At 37.8% G+C, this 26,890-nt stretch overlaps 1 protein-coding gene across 8 annotated transcripts in view; it reads right to left on the reverse strand.

Moving 5' to 3' along the window:
• Positions 1–26,890, reverse strand: part of OTUD7A (OTU deubiquitinase 7A) — a 201,551-nt gene that overhangs the window by 25,181 nt on the left and 149,480 nt on the right. For all 8 annotated transcript variants that reach the window (XM_032990301.2, XM_032990300.2, XM_032990305.2 and 5 more), the window contains 5 exons: positions 20,354–20,536; positions 17,202–17,420; positions 8,848–8,949; positions 7,216–7,343; positions 5,421–5,533 (listed from right to left, as the gene is read on the reverse strand). In XM_032990301.2, the coding sequence (XP_032846192.2) occupies positions 5,421–5,533; positions 7,216–7,343; positions 8,848–8,949; positions 17,202–17,420; positions 20,354–20,536 (745 nt within the window). The remainder of the gene's footprint in view (positions 1–5,420; positions 5,534–7,215; positions 7,344–8,847; positions 8,950–17,201; positions 17,421–20,353; positions 20,537–26,890) is intronic.

The raw sequence follows: 26,890 nt of genomic DNA on the forward strand, positions 1-26,890 counted from the left end.
CCACCTGGCTATCTGCTGACTGTTCCTCTCTTTTGCCTGTAAAGTCTGAGCTAGATTTGTTTTCACGTTTTTGGATTTCCTTCTAAACAGCTCCCTATGCTAACTTTGCTTTTCTTTTCCATACACATGCTCCAGATTCTGTTTGTCCAACAGACTCATAACAGCTATTCCAAGTTTAGATTGAATTTCAGGACTCACAAAGAGCAAGACTCCAATGCCTGCTAACAGCTGAGATGTACTGAAAGAGCATGACAAGTAGCAAGTTCTTCAACCTGGTGATTAGGTACAAGCATGAGACCAGAACAAAAACTGAGTTCATCTCTTGATCTGCCACCATTCCATTTCTGAAACATCTTTCTTCCCTGCTTAGGAATCCCCAAATTAAAACCAACATACACCACAGCCACAGCTTGCTAGCACGTACAAGTTTCTGCAGTAAGTAGGTGTAGGAAGTTATCCATTGATTTCCCTACACTGTATTTCAGCCATGAGCTTCAACTCAAAAAATTGCACAGTAGTGGGACATTTCCCTTCTTCGGGGAAAAAAAATAAATGGTATACTGCATTAACTAAAGGACATACATGATGTGAATGTTTCAAGTTCCTATTTTTATCTCCCAGTCTTAAAAAATATCAATACTTTTTTCTCAGGCAAAACCAATATATGGGAAGCAGTTTTGAAGGCATATAATAAAAGAGAAGACCTAAATCAGATTTCCCTAGATTATTTTGGTTTGAGTGTTATTTTGTATTTAATTGTGTGGGAATGCATGCTTTTGTATAAAACACCTTCTGTGGCATGTGAGATGCAGCCACCTGTCAAATAAGAAATATCTTGACTTCAAGAAATACTTGTTAAATAAGGGAACACCTAATCACCGTGCAGATACTAGTACTTAATTTTAATATGACATAAGTCTGATCCCTCCTTTGCCTTGAATTTTATCTTCTAGAGTCTGTGGGATATCCACTGTTTTCAGATCTGACAGACTGCCTGAACTAGCAAATTTGAATCACCATGGCAATTTGATTATTTCCAGGCTGCATCTGGCTTAAGTATAATTTACATCATCTGAAAATAGGCCAGATGAAAAGATTTATTCGCCATCAGAAACGTCAGCTAATAAGGAAAAGATATACTGCTATTATTAACCTTTTTCTATCTGCATCCTATAATTGCTGCATATACTGAACATTTAAAAAAGGAATACCACTCCTATAATAGATACCCAGATCAAATAAAAATAGTTTTAAAGCAATGTCTTTGTTAAATGATCTAAACTAAATTCTTTACAAGACAAGGATCTTTGATGGATGCAGTGGTTTTGTACGAAAAACTGTATGTTGAAATACTGTGAATACCTAACCAAGTCCAAAACCTCAGAAATTACCTGCATTGGAGAGGTACTTCCTGTTTAACTGTTCCAGTTTTCTGCCTTAACTAAAACTCTAATGACACATGGAAAGATTACAGCATTATTGCCTCTCACCTTCCTCATTTAAAATCACTTGACCTTATCACTAAGATGGTGCCAAGAGCATATGAGACAGCTAGCTAGAAGGTGACAGTTAATACTAAACAAGAATACTATCCACTTTCAAAATCTCTACTAGCTCACACCACGACACAACACAACATCTAGCTTTCAGCTCTACTAGGTTTTCAAGAACAACAGTGATATTCAATCCAGCACTAGAACAGGCTTTGAAATCTCTGACTGACAATAGTTTGCAAAACGAAGGAATAGGTTGGAATTATCTCTTCAGCAGGATTGCAGTAGTTCCCTGGTTTTGGCTGGGGTAGAGTTAATAAAAACAGAGGGTACAAGACATTTTCCTCTTTTTCAAAGCAGTTGTTTCAATTCAGTACCCCTGGTTTTGCTTGTAAATGGAGTTAAATGAAACAATTATGTTAATCTGAAATTTATCTTTTACATTTACAGAAAGATGTGCAAATTTGTTTCAAAACAAGAATCTGCTTCATAGTTATTTAGTTTGCTCTGCTATAGTGCTTGAAGGATTGGAAACAAGAACTTAAGAAGCGGGTTTTTCTGTGTTCCCTTTATCTTCTTTCTTTCCAACTTTCAAGCCTCAGAATGAGAGTGCTCTCAAGAAGAAATCTTTGGAGATTTAGTGACAATTGTGGATCTCCCTTCCATGTAGTTGACTGAAAAATAATTAAAAGGAACTTGCAGGTGAATGAGATGGCATAATTCCAGATCTAGGCTTGTCACTGTATTCTTTTGAAGCAGATACAACTTCTGATGCTTCAGCTAATTCTGACACCAAAGGAAGGTGTCTCACCTACAGTTCAAAGACTAATTTGCAAGCTTTCTTAATACAGCACCTAACTAGAGAACATAATATACCCCATCTGTCGTGGTTTGAGCCTGGTTGGCAACCAACCACCACAGCTGGTCACCCTCCCTTCCCCCTCCCCACCTGGGAATGGGGGAGGGAATTAGAGGGGTGAAGGGAGACTCAGGCTGAGATAGGAACAGTTTAATAATGGCAATAAAACGAGAACAATGATGATGATGATAGAAAAAATAAGAAATATATAAACAGGCAATGCACAATGCAATTGCTCACCACTTGCTGACCAATACCCAGCCCGTTCCCGGCCACCGACCCCAAGATACCAAGATCCCGCAGTCGCAATCCCGGAAGCGAGAGAGAGAGAGAGAGAGAGCCCCTTCCCAACCACCCCTCCTCTGTATAGTGAGCATGACGTTCCATGATGTGGAATATTTCACTGGCCAGTTTGGGTCTGGTGCTCTGGCCGTGCTCCCTCCCTGTGCCCTTGCGCACGGGTAGGACATGAGGAGTTGGAGAGTCCTTGAAGTCTCAGCAGCAGCTGAAAACATCAGTGTGCTATCAGCATTCTTCTCATACCAAACCCAAAGCTAAATCCAAAACACAGCACTCATCTAGTTCCTGAAAAGGAATATTAACTCTATTTCAGCCCAAACCAGGACACCATCTAAAAAAATACTATTTTGATATTTGTTTTCCTTCTGAAGCACTCCATTTTGAACATGGGTACATTAAACTTAGAAAATAATTCATTCTGTCTTTGGAATGACTGTAAAGAGAAATACATATTCACATGTTTAATAGGTTAAGTTTCTTGTCTGATTCCTCTTTCACTGTTTTAAAGTAAAAACTAACTGTTGTCTATTTATCCTTTATTTTGATTTGCGAAAAGATAAATGCAAACATGATGAGAATATTAAAAACAATTTAAATTAATTCTTGATGTAATAGCGATACTCCCTGTTTAAGTATCTGAGAACTAAAGATAAAGATGGTTGATTGACTGGCAAATACAACGTTTGAGGACATCTCTGACTGGTAGATACTGAAACTACATAGTATGTGAAAAGTACAGAAGGAAACAAACAGAGTAAGTCCAGAGAAAAGTGGTGGTGAATGGCCAAACTTAATTGAAATGTGAATTGAACTGCATTAGAAGAGTAAAGCGTATCAATGGGAAAATATCTACAGACATAGGAAACAAACCAGAGAGTAAGATGAAAACCAATCTATTTTATCTACTTTTTTTAGCCTCAAAAGAGGAGAAAATGAGACATGTTAAGACTGACAATTTTCTAACCAGTGTCCTTGTGCATTAGTAGAATTACCTATCCTTGACATCACAGGGTTAAGAGGAAAATATAATATTCCTTCAAATTCTAGAGAATATTTTCTAAAGATTTTATTATTCTCATTGTGTTGAATGCTCTATTTTGTCAATTTACTTATCACCACTCGCAATTTTCTCTAGGGGAAACAGTAGCTAGATAAAACATGCACTGAGTAAACAAACACTAAATATTTTTAGTGATAAACACTAGACACAAAAACTAACATTTCTGCATTTTTACGGCTGGTCAATAATCTATACTTTGGGAACAAATGCACTGAAAGTGAGGGATGGTTTACCATACCAGCTATTTAAAGCAGATTCTCTATATGGATCAGGGGTATTTAAATGTTGTAGACACTATTTCATCCCAAACTTCTTCAGAAATATGTTTCTATCAATTTTTTCCCCAAAAGCTTCTGAACATCTAAACTAAATGCATGCTGGCAGTAAAGTAGGCAGTACTGCATTTTTTTCCGCAGCCATCGTATTTTCCAGCACTGTTTATAATAGGCTAATTGACTAAAATGCTACTAATTGCATATTATACAAAGATTAAACACACATACTAAGCTGGTCTTCAAGAAAACACCTTCCTTGCTTGCCTGTTAGTGCTGGGTAGTAACTGGCAAACATTACAACTTTGCAGAGTATAATCAAAGTAGCTGCTATCAATCATACGGTAACGGAATCAATCTAGATAAACAGGAAATTAGGTAAGAAAAGAAACTGATGTGTTTCTTAGAAATACAGATACTCTATGCAGAACCTTCCAGCAACATCAAACTTCAATAGGATGAGAGTGAATCGGTTTAATTTGAAATAAAATGCCATACAATCCTTAAATAATTCTTGTATTTGAGAGTACTATTTTTGTTACATGGGTTTAATAAAATGTTGAAGAGTCAAAGAAACGACAGCTGTTCCTATCAGTACAGTATTAATTATTGTAATTTTTAGTTACATTTTTTATAACCATTTAAAGATTGAACTATCATATTGATTACTCAGAAGGGTTTCATGAGACTAAAAAGTATAACTCAATATTCTGCTTTCTGTTTAAAAAGACACTGCACCCAAATATTTAATCTTTAGCTTTAATACCAAAAATATTACTTTCTTCCCCCCTGTTTGTTTAGGGTTAACAGCATTTTAAAAGTAGGAATTGTGAAGAGTTACTTGGTGACTTGCCCTCAAAAAAGATCTCTGAAAATTTTCTGTTTGAAGTACAAAGCAAAAAAGGAGCAAAATAAATGTATGAATATGAGAAGATGGCATTAAAGCTGTGCTAAAGCAGAGAAAAGGTGATATCCGGAAACAAACTACTTTCTTCTAGAATGCCATTAGAAGATGCGATGTTATTCTGTCATTCTATGTTTTAGTGAAAATATCTGAGCAGTGGCTATCTTTCTGCTAAGTCTTCCTCAAACGAAAAGGTACGTATCTTCAGTGAGATGAGGCACTTCATCTCCTTGATGCTAAATGTTCCTGCCAACATGCTTCTTCCAGAAACCAAGAAATTAGGATTTACGAAATCCAGACTCTTTTGGATGCAAAGTAACCTCAAGTTATTGTGGTAACTGTACAAGGAAACTTAATCAAAATGATAAATATTACAATAGGATGTTTAAATAATTATATTCTACCATGCAAAAAAATCTCAACCAGTTGAAAATGCAGTTTGATGGTCCTATAAACATCTTAATTCATTTGTACTGTACTGTTTCCCTGCTGAGAACAAAAACTAAAAGCTTTTGTCATACGCTAAACTTACCCACCACCACTGCCTCCATTTTTGCTGAAATGTGTACGAGGCTCACTTGATGCCAGTTTAAGCAGTTCATTCCACTCCCGTTCCCATTCTTCTTCTGTATACACTAAACCTGACTATGGGAGAGAATGAAATACCTTTATGATTATGCTGGTACAAAATGTAAGCAGAATTCTGTAATAGTATTTATGGCTAACTTATTTTGAGCTTCATGATACAGTTTAATATCTTGGATCATTAGTGGTTCAACGTTTCTACTCAGGTGAAAGATTTTTAACTTATTAAAAAAAATATCTAAACCACTAACTATATACTGGATTACGTTTCTAGATGTGGATCTGCTGCTGATAACACAGTGCTCCACTACTGGAGATCCAGTTATTTATACCCATGTGAATTCCCTGCAACCGTGGTTAGCATGCTTTACTGCCCATCTCTGGAGGTTTGCTTTCTTCCCCAATATCTGGAATTACTATGAACGTCCTCCTTGGCAGACAGGTCATGCTTTCTCCCTCTGTTCAAGAGCAGAAAGGGTATATAACTGATTCTGGGGCCCTGTATTTTCAGGTAGTCTGAAGTAGCCAAGTCAGTCACAGCTCAGCTGTACTCTCACTGACTGCTGCCAACAAAAAGAAGATTACAAGTAAGTCACAAATTTAAGCATATGCACTTGATTAGATTCAGGATTACTCCTGAAATTAGCTTTTCTAGCCAGTTTAGGCACAGACATCTGCAGAAAATAATATATGCTGAAGTACAGCTTTTAATCAACAGTCAAACTAAATCTACAGATTATTTCAGTTAAGAAACATTCACTCAGTATTTGGTCACAGCTCTAAGAATCCTAATTCACCATTCTGGGGAATCTTTCCTAAATGGGGCTTTCTCTCTTTTGTGGATTTCATCCACTCATTTTATAATGCTTGGGATAGCTAAATTCTACATTTAATTTTGCAGCCCAAAATTTTCTACAGGTTCCAAACTGATTATAGGGCTTTGTGGACACAAAACTCTGCGTCTTTATGCCCATAAAGCTACAAACACATCTGAATTCTGATACAAAAATTCTAAATACAAGTATCTCTTTCCCCATGCAAAATGGAAGCAAAAGGAATTTGACAGCAATTAAAACATGCACACCAAACTTCACAAGAATGCCTTTGTCCCTAAATAATATTAACAAGACTGTCTTCAGGCCACTGTCATGCGTAACCCCAGCCAGCAACTAAGCACCACACAGCTGCTCACTCCCTCCTCCCCCCTCCCAGTAGGACGAGGAGGAGGAGAATAAATAAATAAAAAAGTAAAACTCACAGGTTGAGATAAGAACAATTTAATAACTAAACTCAACTAAAATACAGTAATAACAATAAATGTAATAATAACAACAATAACAATAGTAGCAAAAAGTAATGTGACAAAAAGAGAGAAATGAAACCAAAGAAAACCCAAGTGATGCACAGTGCAATTGCTCACCACCTGCTGACTGAGGCCGGAGCAGCGATCTGCCCCTCCCAGCCAACTCCCCCCACTTTATATACTGAGCACGACATTCTGTGGTATGGAATAGCCCTTGGGCTAGTTTGGGTCAGCTCTCCTGGCCACACTCCCTCTCAGCTTCTTGTGCACCTGCTCACCAGCAGAGCACAGGAAACTGAAAAATCCTTAACTTAGCAAAAACTAAACCATCAGTGTGCTACCAACATTACTCTCACACTGAATCCAAAACAGAACACTGTACAGCTACTAGAAAGAAAATTAACTCTATCCCAGATGAAACCAGGACAGCCATACAGACCTCCTTATTCTGCTGGGTCTGTTGCCATCTCCATCTTCTTTTTAGCGCTTCCCTTTCAGCTCCACTTCTCATCATAGTATAGAGTGCTTTACGTAAAACAAGGTCCCGGTCATGAAATCCCCACATCCCTAAAGTAGCATGAGACAACATTCAGTTTTAAAGAAGCTATAGTGAAATAGAAATAGTAAGTACTTATACAATTAATATTGCTCTATTAGCTAAAGAAGCATAGCTTATACATTATTTAAGGTTCTCCTTGGCAAATGATTCACTCATCATTTTTAAGGTTTCCTAAAGAAAGTCAATATAGATAAGGTAATGAACAAGAGGAAATTCTAACAAAGTTTAAACTTTCATTAAGAAATGATGAAGAATTTGGGTTGTTCCAGTGTTTGCTTGCAGGTGACTTCAACTCTGCTGCAAGCAATGGAATATGCAGTGCACAGGTTGGTTTTAGCTGTAGTTGCCAACAGAGCTTGCAGGCACAAGAATGCTAATGACAACTGCAGGCACTTTTGTGAATCGCAGATGATACCAACACCCAAAGGCCTCCAACTCTCACAAAGCATGATGGTAAATTCCCTTTGGCTTCAACATCCAACTAGAGAGACAAACAATCAAGATGACTGGAAGTCTAAAAATACAACCAGCAACAGGTTTTCAAGCTCATTTTAAGATAATAAAATGTCTTCATGTAGTCGAGAACAGTAATCTACAACAAAACAGAGCAGAGATCTCACCAAGATGTGCCCAGAGAGCCACGTTTCAGTTACCATATTGTCAGCTGCTAGCATTAAATACGTTTATTTAAGACTTTGCAAGTCAAAATACTCCAAACATTTGCTGCAAATGTTATACAATTCCTCCTAATTAAAAGTGGACAAAGATAAAAGTATCCTTGGAAACAGCTTTTCTTACTACTTCTTTCAAAAAGAAGATACTTCTCAAAATATTAAAAATCCCAGTGTTTTTAAAAAAGTCACCTTTCGGAGTTTTGCTGGTGAAAGATTTTAGCAACTGCAACAAAAAAATACGTTTCCTCATGTCAGGATATAGAAGGTATATCAACGACTTTCAGCTTCACAGGTTTCTATTTATTTGATATGAAGAAAGGCTTCAAAGATCTTGTATTAATCATTAATCAACTAGAAATTATTTTAATTCACCCCAAACTTTTTTTCCCATATACTTAAACTCTACAAGGAACCAGCAGAGATAGTAGCTAGATATTGCATTCCTGAAGACAGCAAGAGAACTGTTCAACAAAAGCAAGAGAATGAATGCAATTCCTCGCCCACAGTGAGCATAATCCTGCAGAAGCACCTGGAATTTGCATGCTCCAGAGCTGTTCAGCTGGGCTCTGTAAGGAAAATGCAAATCACTGGTGTTTATGATACATGTTTTTTGATACTGTTCCAATTATACTTTTTCTATAACCTGATAAAACTTTTACCTTCTTACCTCAAGCATGCCTAAAGCAGAAAATACTTAAGCCAAATTTGAAGAATATTGCTCCAGAATCAGGCTTTTAATGAAAGTCCATGCATCTCTTTGTTTCTGAGCTTTTGCTGGGGATAGAGAAAAGTGGCAAATATTTTTGGCAGAAGGTTTTGTATACAGACTGTCCCTTACCTAAAGATGCAGCATGCAAGAGGCAGTTTCCATCACCTGTTGTAGCCAAGGGAAGAAGGCGTTTGCAGCTTGTACATACTGTAGACCACCAATTTAGTCGTCCTGAAAAGAAAGCATCTATTAAAATGGTGGACTGAATGCTAAAACAGGATGTGTACTGTGTACAGGCCTACAGTGATGATGCATGATGTTGAAGGTTAATCATGAACTTCCTTTCTGCCAATTAAACTCAAATGTAATGTCAGAAATTAAAACTAGAAAGATTAGAAATAAGAGGCAGATAAATGTATCTGGAATAAGAAGAAAGCACCTTTAATTTGCATCTTCCATTCTCATATACTGCATTCAGGGATGGATTTTCAAGGAGTTCACTGCCTAAATATCACTACGGGTCTTATTATCTATCGGTCCCCAAACATAATTGACATTGGCCTCCCATACACAGATGACAAATTATGTTACAGTAATAAAGTCTCAAAAGAGACAAGTAATATGTATGTGTTAATCAAGATATGTTACTGGTAGGTAAGTTTATTAAATACTATTGCTTCATCAGATGGATTGTTTCAACAGCTTATTCTCCACTCATTTACCACAGTGTAAATCATGATTAGACCTACTAAGATCAACAGATACACTACCAGAGAATTAAAATGAGACCAAATGCATAGCCCAAGGTGTGGCTTTTCTCTTTGAGAACCTTTGGAGAACCACTTATCCATCATTGCTACATAAAGCATGTTTTACAGATTATAAAACAGAGATGGATTATGAGAAAGACCGGCAAGAGGACAGATATTTGATATATGTAGATGAAGCAAATAAAGCCATGAAGTTTATTAGTGCCAAAGCAAACACTGGAAGTACATAATTCCTGGCACGCAGGTTGCCATGTGGCAGCTTACTGGAGTGTTAAGTCTTGCTTAAATGGTCATGTGAATGTTTCTAATATAAAGAAAGAGAACGTGACTAATTGTATAACATCTTTGGGGGTAAGGAAGAACAGATGATTAACAATGATGAGTTGACCTGGTATATTTCCCAGGACTTTTGGAAAGTCTGTGGGTAGTGCACAACTGAATAATTGAATGGATAATGCAAGAGACAGCTTGTGATGACTTCATTTCTTTGTTTGTCCTCTTCTGCAGATTTTTTCTTCCCTGATTCTTTTACTTGCAAGATGAGAGGAGACTGTATCTATATATTTGTCAGTCTTGCATTTAAGAATAAGTCCTCAAAATAGAAATAAGTTCAAGCACTGAAAAAACTTTTCTCCATTAATATGATTTCATTACAAAATTATACTGAATTTTATTTGTAATGGCAGGTAATACCTATTGTGCAAAAAACCCCCTATAACAGTATTTTGACATGGGCCCCCAATGACTTGTTCTGGGTACTAAGAACTATGTGATTAAATTTCAATTAGTCAGTATGGGTTGAGAGTTACTATACTATAAAGATGCACAGCAGATCAATAACTAAAGCACATTTGGCAATCCTCATATGATTCTAGCAGCTAGTTTGTAAATGTCCAACATCTCAGACTAGGTTTATTGAGTTCTAAATTAAATATGCATTAAGGAAGCTTAATTTAAAGTGCTATTGGACAGCCTTTGGGAAAGATAAATCTGAAATAACAAGTTATCATTTTTAGCAACTCCTGTGTCTGTGGGCTGTGAAATAACAACTTGCCACCTGTTTTTTGCAGAATGTTTTGGTGGTATCATATTCAGTAATAACTTATACCAAGGTGCGGCCTAAAGCATAGTTACAAGACCTAAACCAGGCAGACCTTAGGACTTTAGGGAATAAGGAGTGGTATTGCTTTGCCAATTAACTAGCAGCTTATAACTGACTAAAAAGCTTAGCAGAAATGCACTGGATTCTAACAAAAAAAAGTGGTGCATTTTCATTTTTCTAATCTAGTGGTTATAGTGAATCCCTTTAGGGAAACAACAGAAAAATGGAGCTTAAATGAAAACTGGCAACAGTTCTGCCTCAGGCTTATTTCTGTCTGCTTTGATAAGACAGTACTTATGGACAAACTAGACCCACTTCTCACTCTCCATCCCTCTTTTGGTCTCCTACTTGATCTTGCTTCTTACTTTCTCACAGAATCTATTTAATCTTAAAAAACACAATTTCAAGAAATTGACCTGTTGTTTTACAGGAAAAAATACTCTGAGAATTAATATAGCCACGTTCTAGTACATTAAAATTTGATCTTAATTTTAGATCAAGATTTAAAATCCCATCCAGGTCTATGATCTCGCAACATACAGAGGCAGACACAAGCAAACAATAATGCCCTTTGTTTGCATAGTACTTAAGACTTCAGGTGCAAAATCAAAGAACTGTTAACAGGATCTAGTATCCTCCATGGCTGAAGATTGCCAGCTATTTCTGTATTCTGATATTATCCTAGTCCAGCACTACATAGTGTGTATTAGACTTCACATAATACAAAGCATATATTGGCTCCTCCTGCTCCCTTATTTGCAGAGCCCAACAAGAATCAATCATTCTGATACAGAACCAGATAGAGATCTTGTATTCCATGCAAAGAAGGTAAGTTGAATCTCAGAGAAAGCCAATGTTGAAGTATTATTAATATCCACTAGAAAAGTATTTTCATAAGCCTCCATATTGTATTACAAGCCACAGGTGTATTGTTTCTTGCCTCAGGATTTATGGGAGAGAATTGCCAAAGAGGATTCTAGATGGCTGTATGACCCCAATGGCTCAAAAAGGCAGCAGCAGAGAACAGAGGGTGCAATTCAAGAATTAACAAGGGCCAGGTTTGGCTTTCGGTATCAGCCCCGATGCCTATGCAGTGGTACTACAGAAAGTAAGAAAGCATTCAGTATGATGTCCTCTATGCAAAACTCCATTAACAGTACAAACAAGAAGATAAAACTACATAATGGAAATTATTCTAGTTCATGACTATCCTATAAACATACTCACACAGAGCTGCTGCCCTCCAGTTTACTAATCCTTTATAAAATATTCATTGCCCAAACATGCACAAGGTTGCTGGTACACATACAAACCAACCAAATTCAAAACAAACATGAGGTTACATAATACTAAAGAACCTTTATAGAAACTCTGCATAAATCCCTTGCTCCCTCTTCATTTTCTCCAGCTCATATTTTCTTTTTTCTGGTTTAAGCTACTCATAAACTAAATGGCTTTAATGACTTGGGATTCTTCTTCTAGAATTAACCACCAAAAAGTTACAAGGACTTATCAAACAGCAACTTAACATAACTCTCTCTTGACAGTGGAAAAGGATGTGCTACAAAGGATGAGCCCCCTCTCAAGCACTATATAACTGAGTGCAGTTGAAATTTCACCGCAAAGCCAGATTGCACATCACTACCTCCACGGCAAACAGTTTCTTGCCTGCAACACCAGTGTGTATTTATCATATCAAAAGTAAGACAGAATTCTAACAGAAAAAAATGGAATACACATTAATAGAAAACCAAGGATGATTAAAGACGGGAAGAAGTGTGAATTGTGCACAGCTTGTACAATTTTACCTCAGATTGAGTGTGATTGTTTTTTAATGCACTTCAGTGTTATTAACTGTACTCTTTTATATAGCTAAATAAACCAGTCTTAGGCGGCTCCTCAAAAACACTGACAGAGTAGACATCGTACTGAGGAAAACAAGTCAATCTGTGCACAGTGGGACTCAATGTCCAGTTTCCTGGGCTTGTCATACGTGTGGCTAAAGGTGAGACTTCTGGCAGCTTTCCTTTAATTTGTGGCTTGGCAACCTGGAGGTCTTTCACATGTGGATTCTGTAGCGTTTAATAAACAATATTAACATTGCAAGTTTTTCTTCTATGGAAATATTAAAACTAAGCTAATTGCTTATTTTAATTAAACTTGTAAAAGCTTACTCACAAATATGTTTGAAATTGGCAGTTAAATTTGAAAAATAAACAGCGGTACAATCTTAAGAGACAGCTTGCTGACACAAGCTCAGTCTCCTTATGAAATCTGCCTTTCTTTCACTTCTCCAGCACATCGTATTTCCAGAAATCCACCTCTCATCCATCCCCCAAAATGAGCAAGTCACAAAAATAACATTTTCGACTTCCAAAGCAAGTCTATTTCTGGACACGCCATTCATTCTCAAAAGCAATGGCTCACCCTAAACACTCACTAACTCCCCTCTGGAGTCCAACAGCAATAACTGCTCTGGGGTGTGCACAGGACGGGCCGGCTAAGTCAACAGAGGATTACTCAGCCCACTCAGAACAGTCAGACAATTAGCAATAGGTTTAAGAACCTCAAAACCAGATCTCAGCAGAGCTACTTCTATGCTTTACACGTTTCTTACATGACTAGCTAAGAAGATTTGCTTATTTTTACTTTTAGTCCTTTCATACAAGAAATGTGTACTTGCAAGTACTGACATGGAGAAAATTACATGAATAGATTTTGTACATGGGCTTATATTAATCATTCAGTGACTGACTACTTTTTAGAATAAGTAAATAAATAAAGCATTTACCAATACATTTTCTGTACTTCAAAGAAAGGACCTTCTTGTAGGAGCTCTTTCTTTTAGTCTAGATGATGAAATCAGCTTCGCAGTAGCATCTGCAAGGCTATTCATATTTACTGATGTTCTTGAAATGTAATGTTGAGCTGTGCATGTAGAAATAAGTAAAACTGAGCAATCAAGTAAATGCTTCTCTTTTAGCCTGATGCATAAGCAACACAGACTCTGTCACAGAAGCTACTGACCAGAATGCAAATCAAAGATCATAAAATAAGATGGCACAGAGATATATGACTAGGCCTAACAGGCTGCAAATAACTGATGCTGAGGTCAGTTATTTGCAGGTAACTGCAGATGATCCAGTATTACTGGTTTTCTTAATTTCTTTCAGAACCCAACAGACTGTTTTCTATGACATTATTGCATTTCGTCCTAGTCTGTGATACAATATTTGTCATTCATATTAGAACTGAGTTCCAGAAGCATGCATTTCAAAGCCTGGAAATCAGGAAATTAATACAGTTCTTCTGTAATTACACTGGTTGCTATCCTAGCACCCTGCATATAATGTGTGAAACTCTTGTTAAAAATTCTGGAATAAGAAAATGTTTCTACAACCTGAAAAGGCATAAATTTTTCTTCAGCAAAGCTTAATTTTTAAGAGTTTGAAACCAAAGATTTCCAGAATTTTGGTGTACTTGATTTTGGGGATGTGAAACCCAGGATTAAGCAATGTATCACTTTATTTTGCCTGTAGCTGTATAAAATGCACTATAAAAACCACAAACCTGAGCACAGAAAGAAAAGTGTAGGAAAGCAATATTCTTGAAGGTTCACACAGTTTACTTTTAATTTTGGTATTGAAGTATGTTTCAGCACTGTAATGGAAACTTTTTTTTTTTCTTCACTAAAAACACTTGTGTTAGACCAGTCATTCTTCTGCCTATACTATGTTTTTTTGAACTGATCAGTACAGCAGAAGTTGTTTTCATAATATCTCTTTGTGTCAGCCTACACATTAATAACATATGGGGGAACACGTACATATAATGAAAATCAACTTGCTGCAGCAAAATATTTAGAATTATAAAATTCCTTTCACAAGGATTTCATTTAATATTCTCAGTATCTGAGCCACCCTCCACCGAAGAACCACTCAGAGATCAGTCTGCACATGACTTGCAAGCATTCCCATTCAGGCAATAATGAACAGCTGAATTTATAAGATGCACAAAACCCCAAAATGCTTTTATGAATGTGGTGAATTCTATCCTCTAAGAGAAATATTCAGAAAGCAATCACATAAGGGTAGAGGATACATTGCAGCAGCAGAGTAAGTAAATCATACTGCCTTCATCTGGGCCTTTCCTTTATAATCTCACACAGCATTTCTGAGTAAATCAGTAATTTTGCTCTGAGTTTCTATACAGGCAGGATGTAACCTGAACATCCTTTCAATACAGATATAATGGTAGCAATTGCCTAAGCATATAAAAAGAGAATATAAAAACCTTACAGGCTTTTATAGACATCCAGCTCCCATGGCACTTCAGACAACATGCGTGACAGTCGGTCAACAGTAATTTTGCTCTCCTAATTTCCTAATCTACGCTTTGTGAGTAGTTACCTGCTCTAGGTTCCTAACAAAGTTCCTCCTTTTGCTTAATCTGCTTCCCTGTGCTGCCCACACCCCCACCCCCCTTCCTCTTGAAATTCATGCCCTTAAACGCAAGCACACACCTCTCTCTTTTCCTTTAACAATATCCCCAACCTCAGCCACAGAAGCTACTGTCCTTTGTGGGGTTTGTTTTGAAATAGATTTTAGGCTCTCTGCAGGGAATGCACCTTATCTGTTATTTTTTTTTTTATGTCATTGCCTAAACCACAGTCAAACTGGGCCCTGTTGGTAGGAGACAACAAAATGTCTAATGCTAAGTGACTTTCCTATTAATTCACTCTCCTCATTTCAGACAAAAATATGTCTAAAATAGGCAGGCAATAAAAGGAAACTGAATATATCTTCAATAGTGACAAAAGGTCAGCTTATACAAAGTCTTCCATGATTTTCTTAAACATTCACTATTTGATCTATTTGACTTACCTGAACCAAATAACTGTTTCCCGGGAAGTTCCAGTTTATTTGAATTAAATGTTCACATAAGTAAACTAAGTCTGTGTGAGCTACAAGAATACCTGCGATCAAAACCGCAAGCACTTCAAATGGTCAAAACACCCTCCTTTCCACGATGCAAGAGGCTCCGGGAAGGAAGGGACTTTTCCCAGTGTGAGTCAAGCTATTGCCCTAATTAAAGTAACATGAAGAACAGAATAAATGATTTGTTCTAATTTTCAGAGGGATTTGAGAGAGAAATATTAAGCAGCAGCAAATTCAGTAGTTTCTGCAGCCTTATTTCAAGTTCAAAGCCAGACAGCTCTGCATGAATTAAGAAGATGTCAGCTCTAAATTCACATATTCCCTGATTTTAAGGTCAGAAAACCACTGTGATCCTCTAGTTTGTACTCTTGCAGTAACTGATTCTAAAGGCTGTAATCCCACTGAAGAGGGTAGGTCAAAAATGATACTGTGGTAAGGTATTTTCTGATAGCCCTATGGAATTTGGAGTGTTTGGCAAAGCTCCCAGAAGAAGAGCCATCTTGTTCTTATCCTGTCCTTTTTGTGTTAGCTGGTTCCTGCATAAACCAGATATATTTTCTTGATAGGTGACTGAGAGTTTTCATACTCTGTAGTTGCCTGGTAAGCATTCCTGCATTATTTTATACTGCTACTTTTTCCAGAAGGCAGCTTTCTGAATACTGTTTGGTTTTTTTGTTTTTGTTTTTGTTTTGTTTTGTTTTGTTTTTTTTCCTGAAGTATTTACCGTTTGATGCTATTATGTAAGTATGTCTTTCTTTTCAAACATCAAAGCCAAAAAAAAATGTATATGACAATACACGGTAAGTATTCAATGTGACACCAGATTAGCAGAGGTCCTGCCTACATACTATGATACGGTGCCCTGATCTCTAACAAGCGACAGTTTTATTTTTGAACACACACAGTATGACTATGCATGGAGTTTTGAGAATGAACTCTCAGATGTATACACAGTGTTACCCAAGCCACTATAGCAGTCAACAGAAAAAAGCAACTTGCTATTTGATATTCCACAGGCAGCCATGAAATCTGATTTTATTACTCCTTTGTATCACAGTTGGGCATTTCATGGTTCATTAATACACCTGCTATTTCAAAAAGCACTGATACTAATTTTAAATACATTTCCCCATATCTTTCAAAACTGACTTAAAACTTGAAACTACTAATGAATGTGAATTAAAATTAATTTTAAATTTCTTCACTTTTTCCCCATGGTAATAATAAAGTATTACTTCAAAATTATTTAAGTTCTTAGTACAAAAATAATAATCAAAACATAAAATACATACTTAAAAGCTATTTTCTCAAGCTGCAACAGAACTCAGAAATGTTTCCTTTCTTAGTCATTCAATGTAATTTCTCACAAAAACTGGAAGTACCAACCCCCTCCAGACTTACATCCTTCTCTATTGCATGTCTTCCCCACCAGTCCTCCTTTCCTTCCTCCCTCAATTTGTTTTATTAAGTAAATTTGACAGTTTTCTCTATAATATTTTAAAAGAAATAGAGGATCAGGGTATGTGCCATTTTGCAAAGATCACCGTATTTGCTATTACTTTCTGGCATTTATTTCCCATGCAGGATGCACAAGCCCCAGAAATGAAGCATGATTAGAAATGTCAACCAAAATGTCAGATTGCCCAGCTGCTGACACCTGAAGTATTTACCCACCTGCTTGCTCCAAAGCAACCATTGTTGCCTGCTCAATTAAGTCCCGTTCAATGAAGCTTCTGAAATCTTCACTGTACACGCTAAGGTCTGGCAGTTGGAATGTGTAGATGGGCATCTCCAAAGGAAACTGTTCGTTGCTGCACTCATTTGCTACATGTGATCGAGCGAGGGAGACTATGGCTGAGCTGGCATGAGAAATACCTCTGGAAAGGCGCTTTTCTGTAGAGAAACCAGAGATATGATAGCCTGTAAGACTACATGGAAGACCAGCCAGCACTAATTCTGGTGAACACCTGTTCATTTCACTTCAGAATCTATTCCATTTCTTGTTTGGTACCTTTTTTGGGTTATTTCCCCACAGAAAAAGATTGCTTAGTTCTTATTATGGATCCCTATGGCAAGTCATAAGAACTTCACACTCCTTCTAGCAAAATAATTAAACACTACAAGTAACAAGATGTGAAAGACAAATATTTCTATTAATTTTTTTTTCATGTATCTTAAGTTTCCAAAGATGCATTGGAGAAAATGTTTACTGGCAGACTGATGACAATCAATTAAACACTTTGAACCCTTGAATTTTTGTGCATCAAAAAATCCATCATTCTACAATCACTTCATATCAAATGTGCCATACTGTTTTAATCTCAGAATAATCTACCTTAAAGCAATTTTAACATCATTATGCTGAATTTAAGACAAACTCAGTTTTTGTGCATGTGTTTTTAAAATCCTGATCCAAGAAACAGTATGTAGTTTAAAAAATAATGATGACATTAACAAGCCTGGAACAAAAGAATGCTTTATTTTATCAAAGCAACTATGAGCTAATATCTTATAATTTATTAAATTTCTCTGTAGACAAATGCTATATAAGGAGCGGTAAAGGGTCATTAAAGCAAAATAAGCATTAGAATGTTAAGAAAGGGACAAAATATTCCTATTATATCATTTCACTTTACTGTATGACCTCAGTTCTGGTATCAGCAACTGAGTAACACAAATAATCAAGCACTTAAACCATGAATCATTCAGTCAAAACTGGTATTTTCCCCTCTATTTAATTTCTGCCCTGTACTTCTGTTTGTATTTTTAAAAACTGAAATGAAGGTTCTGTAGCTGCTTAAAATATATGTTCATCAAATTTTATTAGTCTTCTCTCTCAGAAGTTTAACATTCAGCGTAAAGTCTGCATCTGAGAAGTGGCATTCCTTAGAACCACGGTACCACTGCCTTTCTGTGCTTCAAACAGACTGACCTCGGGTCTTCCACCAAGTTGCGCTCTCTCTGGCCATCCTTCACAATGGGGATTATTTTCTATTAATACTAGAGTCTCCTGGGCATTTTACTGAGTTGTGTTAGTAAGCTGACACCAGTTTTATGGAGTTTCTTACATTTTTCAATATGCAGAAAGCTTCATGGTGGGATTTACATAATGTTAAGTTAGATAATATTTTCATAGCTTTTCCTTGGAAACGGGTACCTTATCCTACTGGAAGCTTTTATAAAAAACTATTTGGTGTAACATCACCTCTGTAGCTTCATAAATACTCCCATAAACTAGCCTTCAGTGATCAACTCTCAAACTTGTACAATGCCGTATGAAAATAAAAGAAGTTCCTGCAATTATGTGTCTTCAGAAATCAACAAAGAAGTTTACTTAAATGCAACTTATCACTTAAGCTAAGAGGCTTTTTTAAACATCTCAAACTGACCAGAGGTTATTAAAAAATTATTTTTCCTGGAGTTTGTGAACCTTTCTTTCTCTAAAGGATCAAAGTCCTAATTTTAAGAGTTAAGCTGTACTCCCTAAACTATCATAAACTAGGGGGAGGAGTAGAAGGTTTGATTACATTTCCCTTCCTTTCTTCTCCCTGCACGTCTCAGCTAAATCACTGTTAAACAGGGGAACTGAAGTATCGGACAGCATCTCTGTTTGACAACCCCTTGCTACCACTTCATCACCCCCTCCCACCACAGCTCAGCCCTCACCGGTTGGCTGCATCCTCCACTCCAAGTACTTGGTCCATAACAAGACGCTCCTTTCCCTTCTCTGCTCCTCCCTGAACATCCTCCTCACTCCAGTTTCAAGTTGTCGGTTATGTGCTGAACTGGTAGGAAAGCTGCTGACAGTCCAGGCATTTAAAGCCAGGCTTACCACACACTACCTATTACTCCCCCTAAAATATCGAATGACCATTTCAGTGTGAACTGGGCAGTTTACTAACATGGAATGTTAGCGTGAACTATATCCTAAATAGTATAAAGGGGGACAGTATTATCAACTACAGTGTGCTACTCTTCTTCCCTTTATTTGTATTCAGTGCTTTTAAGGAGTCATAAAAACCACTACAGTTCCTTTTCTACTGATGGAAGCTATCAACTTCAAAAAAGCTTTACTGACACACCTAAGTACTGATGCCATTTCCTGTTTAATAGGAGGGAAGAGCCAGCAGAAGGTGCAAACTACAGTTACTTGATAAATCTATGTTAAAGAAAAAAAAAAAAAAAAGGGCATTCCAACACTCTGAGAGAGACAGAGATCTGAAATAAAACCTATAAAAGGTCTGCAAACAAAAAAGCAAATTCTAATGCTTATCATCCTGTACTGCAAATCAACTGCTTAAAGGTAGTTGACTCATTTTTCTTAAGGTTTCAATTTCTACTTGTCAGGGGATAGGAGGTTGTCCTTTCTTCTGTGGAACCCTAAAAGAACAAAATTTTAAAGCTGAATGTTATTAATAGATTTCATACACTCTAATCACATTCTGTGAGTAAGAATGCAAAGATTGAAATATGGATTTTTTTAACCTTTTTTTGGTCTCAATAAGCATAGAAAACTACATACAACAGTGGTGACACCCTCTAATTAATTCCTTTTATATGTACCACAGGACTGCTTGGGGACAAGGCATTTTTGTACTTTAATCCCACATTAAAAAAATAACTTGCAGAACTGAGACAAAGCTCATGACAACTGAAACATATGAAACACAGAGCCCAGCAACAGCCCTGTGAATCCCATCACAATGACACAGTTCACAGGCTGATGGCAAATGACTTCCATCCAACTCCCTGCAGACAAGCACAACTCGCAAGCAGACAAGCTAGAAAGCTGCTTGCCCACAAAAGACCTGGAGAAGAGCTCTTACCTTGAGCAATGTCATCCTGCCTTTGCAGGCAGGGCCGCTCAGCCTTTGTCACCTGGGGAGGCTGCTCTGGCTCCTGTGGCTTGTAGTATTTGCCCTCATTGAACACCTGTGGCAGGTTGGCGGTGTGTACCTGTCGGAGCTGCTCATAGTCATTCAAAGCCGCTGTCAAGTCCCAATTTTTGCCTGCCAAATAAAAAAGAGACATTCTGCTCACATCTGTAGGTGACCAGATTGATAACCTGCAAACCACCTTCATATGCACTCAAAGTTCTTACTTAAAGCATCAGCAAGGAAACAGAGGTTCTTTGGCTAAAACATTTTTATAACCACTCCTCCCTCAACAGAAATGCAGTTGAGAAACACCTTGAAAGTACACAGCAAATGGACAAAGGTAGAAAACTTTGTGTTTCTTTTTAAAAATGTATATTTTAGTTTTCTTTATATCATAATTGGAGAAGACTTCAGGAAAGCTCTAGTTCAACCTCCTGCTTAAAGCAGGGACAGCTATAAGATCAGACTAGGTTGCTCAGGGCTTTATTCAGTTTGATTTTTAAGATGCCAAGGATGGAGACTGTGCAACCTCTCTGGGCAAACTGTTCCCACATTTGACTATCTTCATGGGACCTATCACCACTCTGAACCTCTCTTGTTCCAACCTATACCCCTTGCCCTCCTGCCACACATCACTGTGAAGAGCCCAGCTCCAACTCCCTGGTAACGTTTGTACTAGCACTGGAAGGCTGCTGCTAGATCCCTTCCAAGGCTCCCCATTTCCAGCCTGAACAAGCTCCGCTCCCTCAGTCTCTCCTCACAGAACTTTTGCTCCAGCCCTCAACAACCTTTGTAGCCTTACCCTGAAATCAATCCAATTTATAGATGTCTTCCTTGGACTGGGGGTGGGGGCAAAATTTATACACACTATTATAGATGTCTAATGAGTGATGAGTCGAGAGGTATGAATCACTTCCCTCAGTCTACAGGCTACGGAACTGTTGATATAACTCAGCATATTGCTGGCTTTCCTAGTTGTCAGGGCACACAGCTGGCTCATGTGCAGCTTGCTGGCTACCGAGACCTCCAGGTCATTTTCTGCCAAGCTGACCTCCAGCCCATATCATACAGGGGGTCCTTCTTTTCCAGGTGCAGAGCTCCAGTGTTCATCCTTGTTAAATTTTATCAGGTTCCTGTAGGTCAGTTCCCTCGCTCTGTCTAGGTTCCCCTGAATGGCAGCTCTGCCCCTGAAGACATCAACCAGTTCCTCCCAGTTGGTGTCATCTGCAAACCTGATGTTGCCTCACTGATAAAGACTTTAAACAGGTATACACCCCTAAGGTACAGCATTTGTTACCAGCTTCCAGCTAGAAAGCTATCCATTAACCACCACCCTCTGAGTTGGACCATCGAAACATCTAGTCATCCACCTATCCAAACTATAACATTCAAACTTCAGCATAGCAATATAGTGGGAAACAGTGTCAAAACCTGCTAACCTTGAGGTAGAAAAAGGTAACCACTGCCCTCCTCTCATGCACAAATCCAGACATTTTATCATACAAGGTAGTCAATGTCAGGACTTCCCTTGTTTGGATTCTGCTCAAATGGCTCCAGAAACTGGCAATTTAAGAGAACACTAAATCCCACAGAATTTAACATAAAATAATGAGAGGCAGTAAAGATTCACATCTGTACAGTTGTATTAGTAATAATTAGCAGCAATGACATAAAGACATGACAGTGTTATAGCACAAAAGAATGAGAAACGTTATCTTTCTATTTCAGAGCAGTTAGAATGCAAAATACTTTATCTCCCTTTATCATACATCAGAGAGAACTTGCTCTCTCAGAGATTTTACAAGTCTTTCAGAAAGCAGATAATACAGGACAGTGTTTGGTAACAAAACATGCAGCGAGAGGATTAATTCAGTGTGGTTCCATGTCTGTATGAGCTGCTCATGGAACCTGCCAACACAGAATCCTCCAAAAGAGCTGCTTTCAAGCTCCCACTTCATCATATTGCTGTGACCAGCAGTAACAGAATGCAGGCTAATATCCAGACATAAAGAAATCTGTTTAGTACAGGTGGTGAAATGGTACATGTCACTCTCAAAAACTAATAATGAAAACAATGTTGAGATGTCTGTATGTTATTTTCAAAACAGTCCTGCTAAGTTAAAATACATAGATGTCCTAGCATTCTCTACATACTTGATTTTAATTGGAAAATTACAAATATTCAACAGCAAGAAAAAAGACCCCACTAGTTATATGAGACTTCCACAGCATTCCATGAGCACTTTTTCTGGAAATTCAAAAGTAACCTGGGAATTCAAAAGTAATACATGATTTATTATACCATAAAAGGTTGTCACTTTATGTCCTTTCAGAAGCTACATTACCTGAGTAGCAGTTAAATATAACATATTACCTTACACAAAGGAGAATAAGCTAAAAATAGTACAAAGCAGTTTTCTACAGATAAAATAAAGTCTTTTACTGTTACAGTAATTTCTGTGAAGAAAAAACTAACTGAAGTAGGAAAAAAACCTGCAAACAGGGTTGAGTTAAACTCTCCCAGGTTTTGAAGTACTAAACAAAAATGGGAAAGGAAAATTAGTATCATTGAGCAAGAATGTTATGTACATCTTGAGTAGTCCATAATATAAACTACAATGTCAGTGATATGGAATCATTATATATGTTATGCTGTAATCTTCTATTAGAAAGCCGATAGGACAAAATGTAAATTCAGTGAAAATTGTCAGAGATCCTAGGAACAAGCACTTGACTTATTGCCAGAATTTTTTTTTCTAAAAATCTCATGTAGATTCAATGGCTATAATCCAGTCAGGGCTCTGATCTAACTTTATATATTGTCTGAATCAAATTGCCCAACCCAAACATTGAAGCATCACGAGTGTGTTCCCAAGATCTACATGATCACATATCAGTGTTTGGAACAGGAATTGCTTTGGTCTTGTCTTTAGGAGGCACTTACAATATGTTTTTCAAATCTTGTCAGCCGTTAGGACAATAAAGTAAAACTTAAAAAAAATAAAAAAGTGAAAGTGAGAATAAATATAATTCTAGGAAAGGTATGTTTAAATAAAACAGTATTAGCCATGTATTGGCCATGCTACAAATCCAGCACGACGTGACAGTGAGCAGCAACCTGGGTTTATTCAGTACAGACCCTTGAGCAACAAACCTGTATTAACAGAACACAGAGAGCATTCTTCAAGTGTCAGGGCATTCCTTAAAGGTCACGTGCTCAAAACACTTTCATGTTTAAGTTCAGAAATCTAACAAAAATCACTGTTTATGTGCTGTGAGTGGCTGCTGTGTGACGGGGCTTTAATGTATGTAATAGGAAAGCAGAAAATCAGTAGACTAACAGAAATCCCACTGTCCTTAGTTTTAGGCCAAATGCAATCTTATATAAAAGCTCTATCACAAAAATTACAGTCAGCCTTCAGAAACTAGGCTCATAGTGCATTGCATTTAAAATTAAATTGTGTAGTGACTCTTGAGTTTATGCTCCATGCTACAATGTAGCAACTGAATGTCCAATACAGACATGAAACTATACATAAAATTTTTACATCTAAATGTATCTTATATAGAAATATTTTATTTTCAAATCTCTCCGTCTCCCTAGAGTTGTCCCTGTCTCCTGAACAAAAGCACCAATTCAGCACCAAAGCTTTAAACTTCAGAGAACCAACATAGGAAATGATTATTGGACTCATTTTCCCCAAATTTGCTGGAGCCTCCGAACAACCAAATTAGAGAACATATTAAGCACCTTTCCATCTCCATGAAATAGTGGTTTTGAATACTAGCCATCCTAACTAAGCAGCATAAGTGGTTTCAGCTACTGTCAGTACTGGAAACACGTAAGCTTGCCCCCTTTGACATGGCTTCCACTCATTTTGGTCTATGTTTTCACAAGTAAATACAGGTGACAGACCTTTTGTTTTTCCTGTTGCCCATAAAAAAAAGGACTAAAGAAGAAAATTCGTAAGTCAGAGTAGAGGAAACTGGAGGCAGTGAAGAGAATTAGGGGAAAGGAAGAGACAGAAAAAACAGAGGCATTTCTAAAAGACACTGTGAAGAAATACAAATAAGTACAAAAAATTAATGCAGTGTACAATAACAAAAATAGGTAAACAGATCTAGTAAGTGTGATGTGATATGGACCACAGAAATGGACTGTAGAAGCAATGGACAAGTTGGGAACAAATCAGAATTATTAAATTCAGAGATGTCCAGAGTGGATGATCTGAACAAGGATTTCTAGCACTGTGACATGGCAGGTGAGAAAGTTTCGGCTGGAAGTTACTGAAGAAACTAGTGGAGCTTATGACTGTGGAGATGAATAGAGCTAACTCTGCCTAGCTCTCCTCCTTTAAACTTTGCATACCAAAAGCTTCTGAATTTCTAAAGCTGTATCTTATTACACTCCAAAGTAACTTTTGAAAGAAGAAAAAAACCTGAGGTATGCTCAGGATCAGAAATGTTAAAAATAAATTCATATAACATTGGAATCAAACATATCTCCCCTGGTGCCTCATGGGGTAGGGTCCTTCCTTCAGTCTTGCTACTTGTCCAACAAATTTCAGCAGCCTTCTGGTTTGAAGCAGACTGCATACCTCTGGGTCCCTAGGAAAAGATTTACTCTTTCCATTATCTAAGTTCTGTTCGGACGTCTGTTCCCCATTCTTTTCTGAAATCTCCTAGACCCTGCTCCTCACACCAGTCCCTGCTCTGTCATATCTTTTTCATTTTCTTTAATTGTCATCTCCTGCACAGGCCCTCAACAGAAAGGAACAATCCTTCCCATCCCATAGAGATTACACCTGACTTAAGCACCGACATGCCCTCCATCACAAGGCTGAAGGAAAAGCAACAGGTAATTCATCTATTTTGCATAGTTTCATCAACTAAATTAAGTCAAGTAAGACTTTTGGTTGCAATCTGACAAACAAAAATAACACAAGACTATTTCTGATATTGTCCACTAGTTTTATTTTTTTTTACTGTTACTTATCTGATTCACCCTACTGTTAACTGACTGCTAACTTGTTTATTTATATGACACATAATTGTATTTTAAAAGGTATTTCACAGGCATAACAACATTATTTCAGTACACACAATCACATCAGATGACAAGTCACTGGTAGCACCATACCAGTTAGTAGCAACTGAATTGCTCTGAAGCAGCACTGACACAGTGGGTTTACATGAAAGGCTTTGAGTTTCTTACCGTCAGAGAGCACCAGTCAGCAAAAAGCTGGAACAGCACAAAGCTGGTTAGAAAACACAGGTAGTGAATCATGATCAGGGTGCTTGGATCAAATGAATTCATTAATTCAACAGAAAGAATACTCTTACTGAACAATTATTTCCAGAACAGCTGCATGTGCTAGTGAGTCAGCAGGTGTACAACTGAACAGGACTGAAAGGTCTTGGCTTTAAAACCAAGTGTTTCTAGCGTGGAGAATAAGCAACAAAACAAAAAAAGTGCAGCTGAGTAAGGAATGGAAGATGTACTCTAACTAAGGGCTGGTACTGGCATTTTAGTGTTAGAGACAGCAGGCATCTACATAAAAGTGAAATTAAAAAAATAAATTCAGTTACACTGTGAAGTTTTTGACCTAGACAGTAGTTGCTTGAATAACAACAGGAGGCGTTGTCAGCCTAAAGAAAATACAGACTTAGATAAAACCATATGCAATTCAAAACACTTTCTATTTTTGCCTTACCACCTCAAAATGGATTAGTAAAGGGTTAAAAAACACATGCTAAAGAACAGCAAGGGTAGAACTTGCCTCCAAAGCATTCACAGAATCACAGAACGGTTTGGGTTGGAAGGGACCTTAAAGATCACCTAGATCCAGTCCCTGCCATGGGCAGGGACACCTTCCACCAGCCCAGGTTGCCCAAAGCCCCGTCCGATCTGGCCTGGAACCCTTCCAGGGAGGGGGCAGCCACAGCTGCTCTGGGAAACCTCTCCCAGTGCCTCACCACTCTCACAGGGAAGATTTTATTCCTTAGATCTAATCTTAATCTTCCCTCTGCCAGTTTAAAACCATTACCCCTTGTCCTATCAATGCATGCCCTTTGTGCTGGTTTGGGCTGAAATAGAGTTAATACTCCTCTTCGAGGACTAGATGAGTGCTGTGTTTTGGATTTAGCTTTGGGTTTGGTATGAGAAGAATGCTGATAGCACACTGATGTTTTTAGCTGCTACCGAGACTTCAAGGACTCTCTGACTCCCCATGTCCTGCCCGTGCGCAAGGGCACAGGGAGGGAGCACGGCCACAGCACCAGACCCAAACTGGCCAGTGAAATATTCCACATCATGGAACGTCATGCTCACTATACAGAGGAGGGGTGGTTGGGAAGGAGCTTTCTCTCTCTCGCTTCCGGGATTGCGATTGTGGGATCTTGGTATCTCGGGGTCGCTGGCCGGGAACGGGCTGGGTATTGGTTAGCGGGTGGTGAGCAATTAGGTTGTGCATTGCCTGTTTATAT

This window comes from Tyto alba, unplaced genomic scaffold (assembly GCF_018691265.1).
Source record: "Tyto alba isolate M040663 unplaced genomic scaffold, T.alba_DEE_v4.0 Super-Scaffold_41, whole genome shotgun sequence".
Classification (NCBI taxonomy): Eukaryota; Metazoa; Chordata; class Aves; order Strigiformes; family Tytonidae; genus Tyto; species Tyto alba.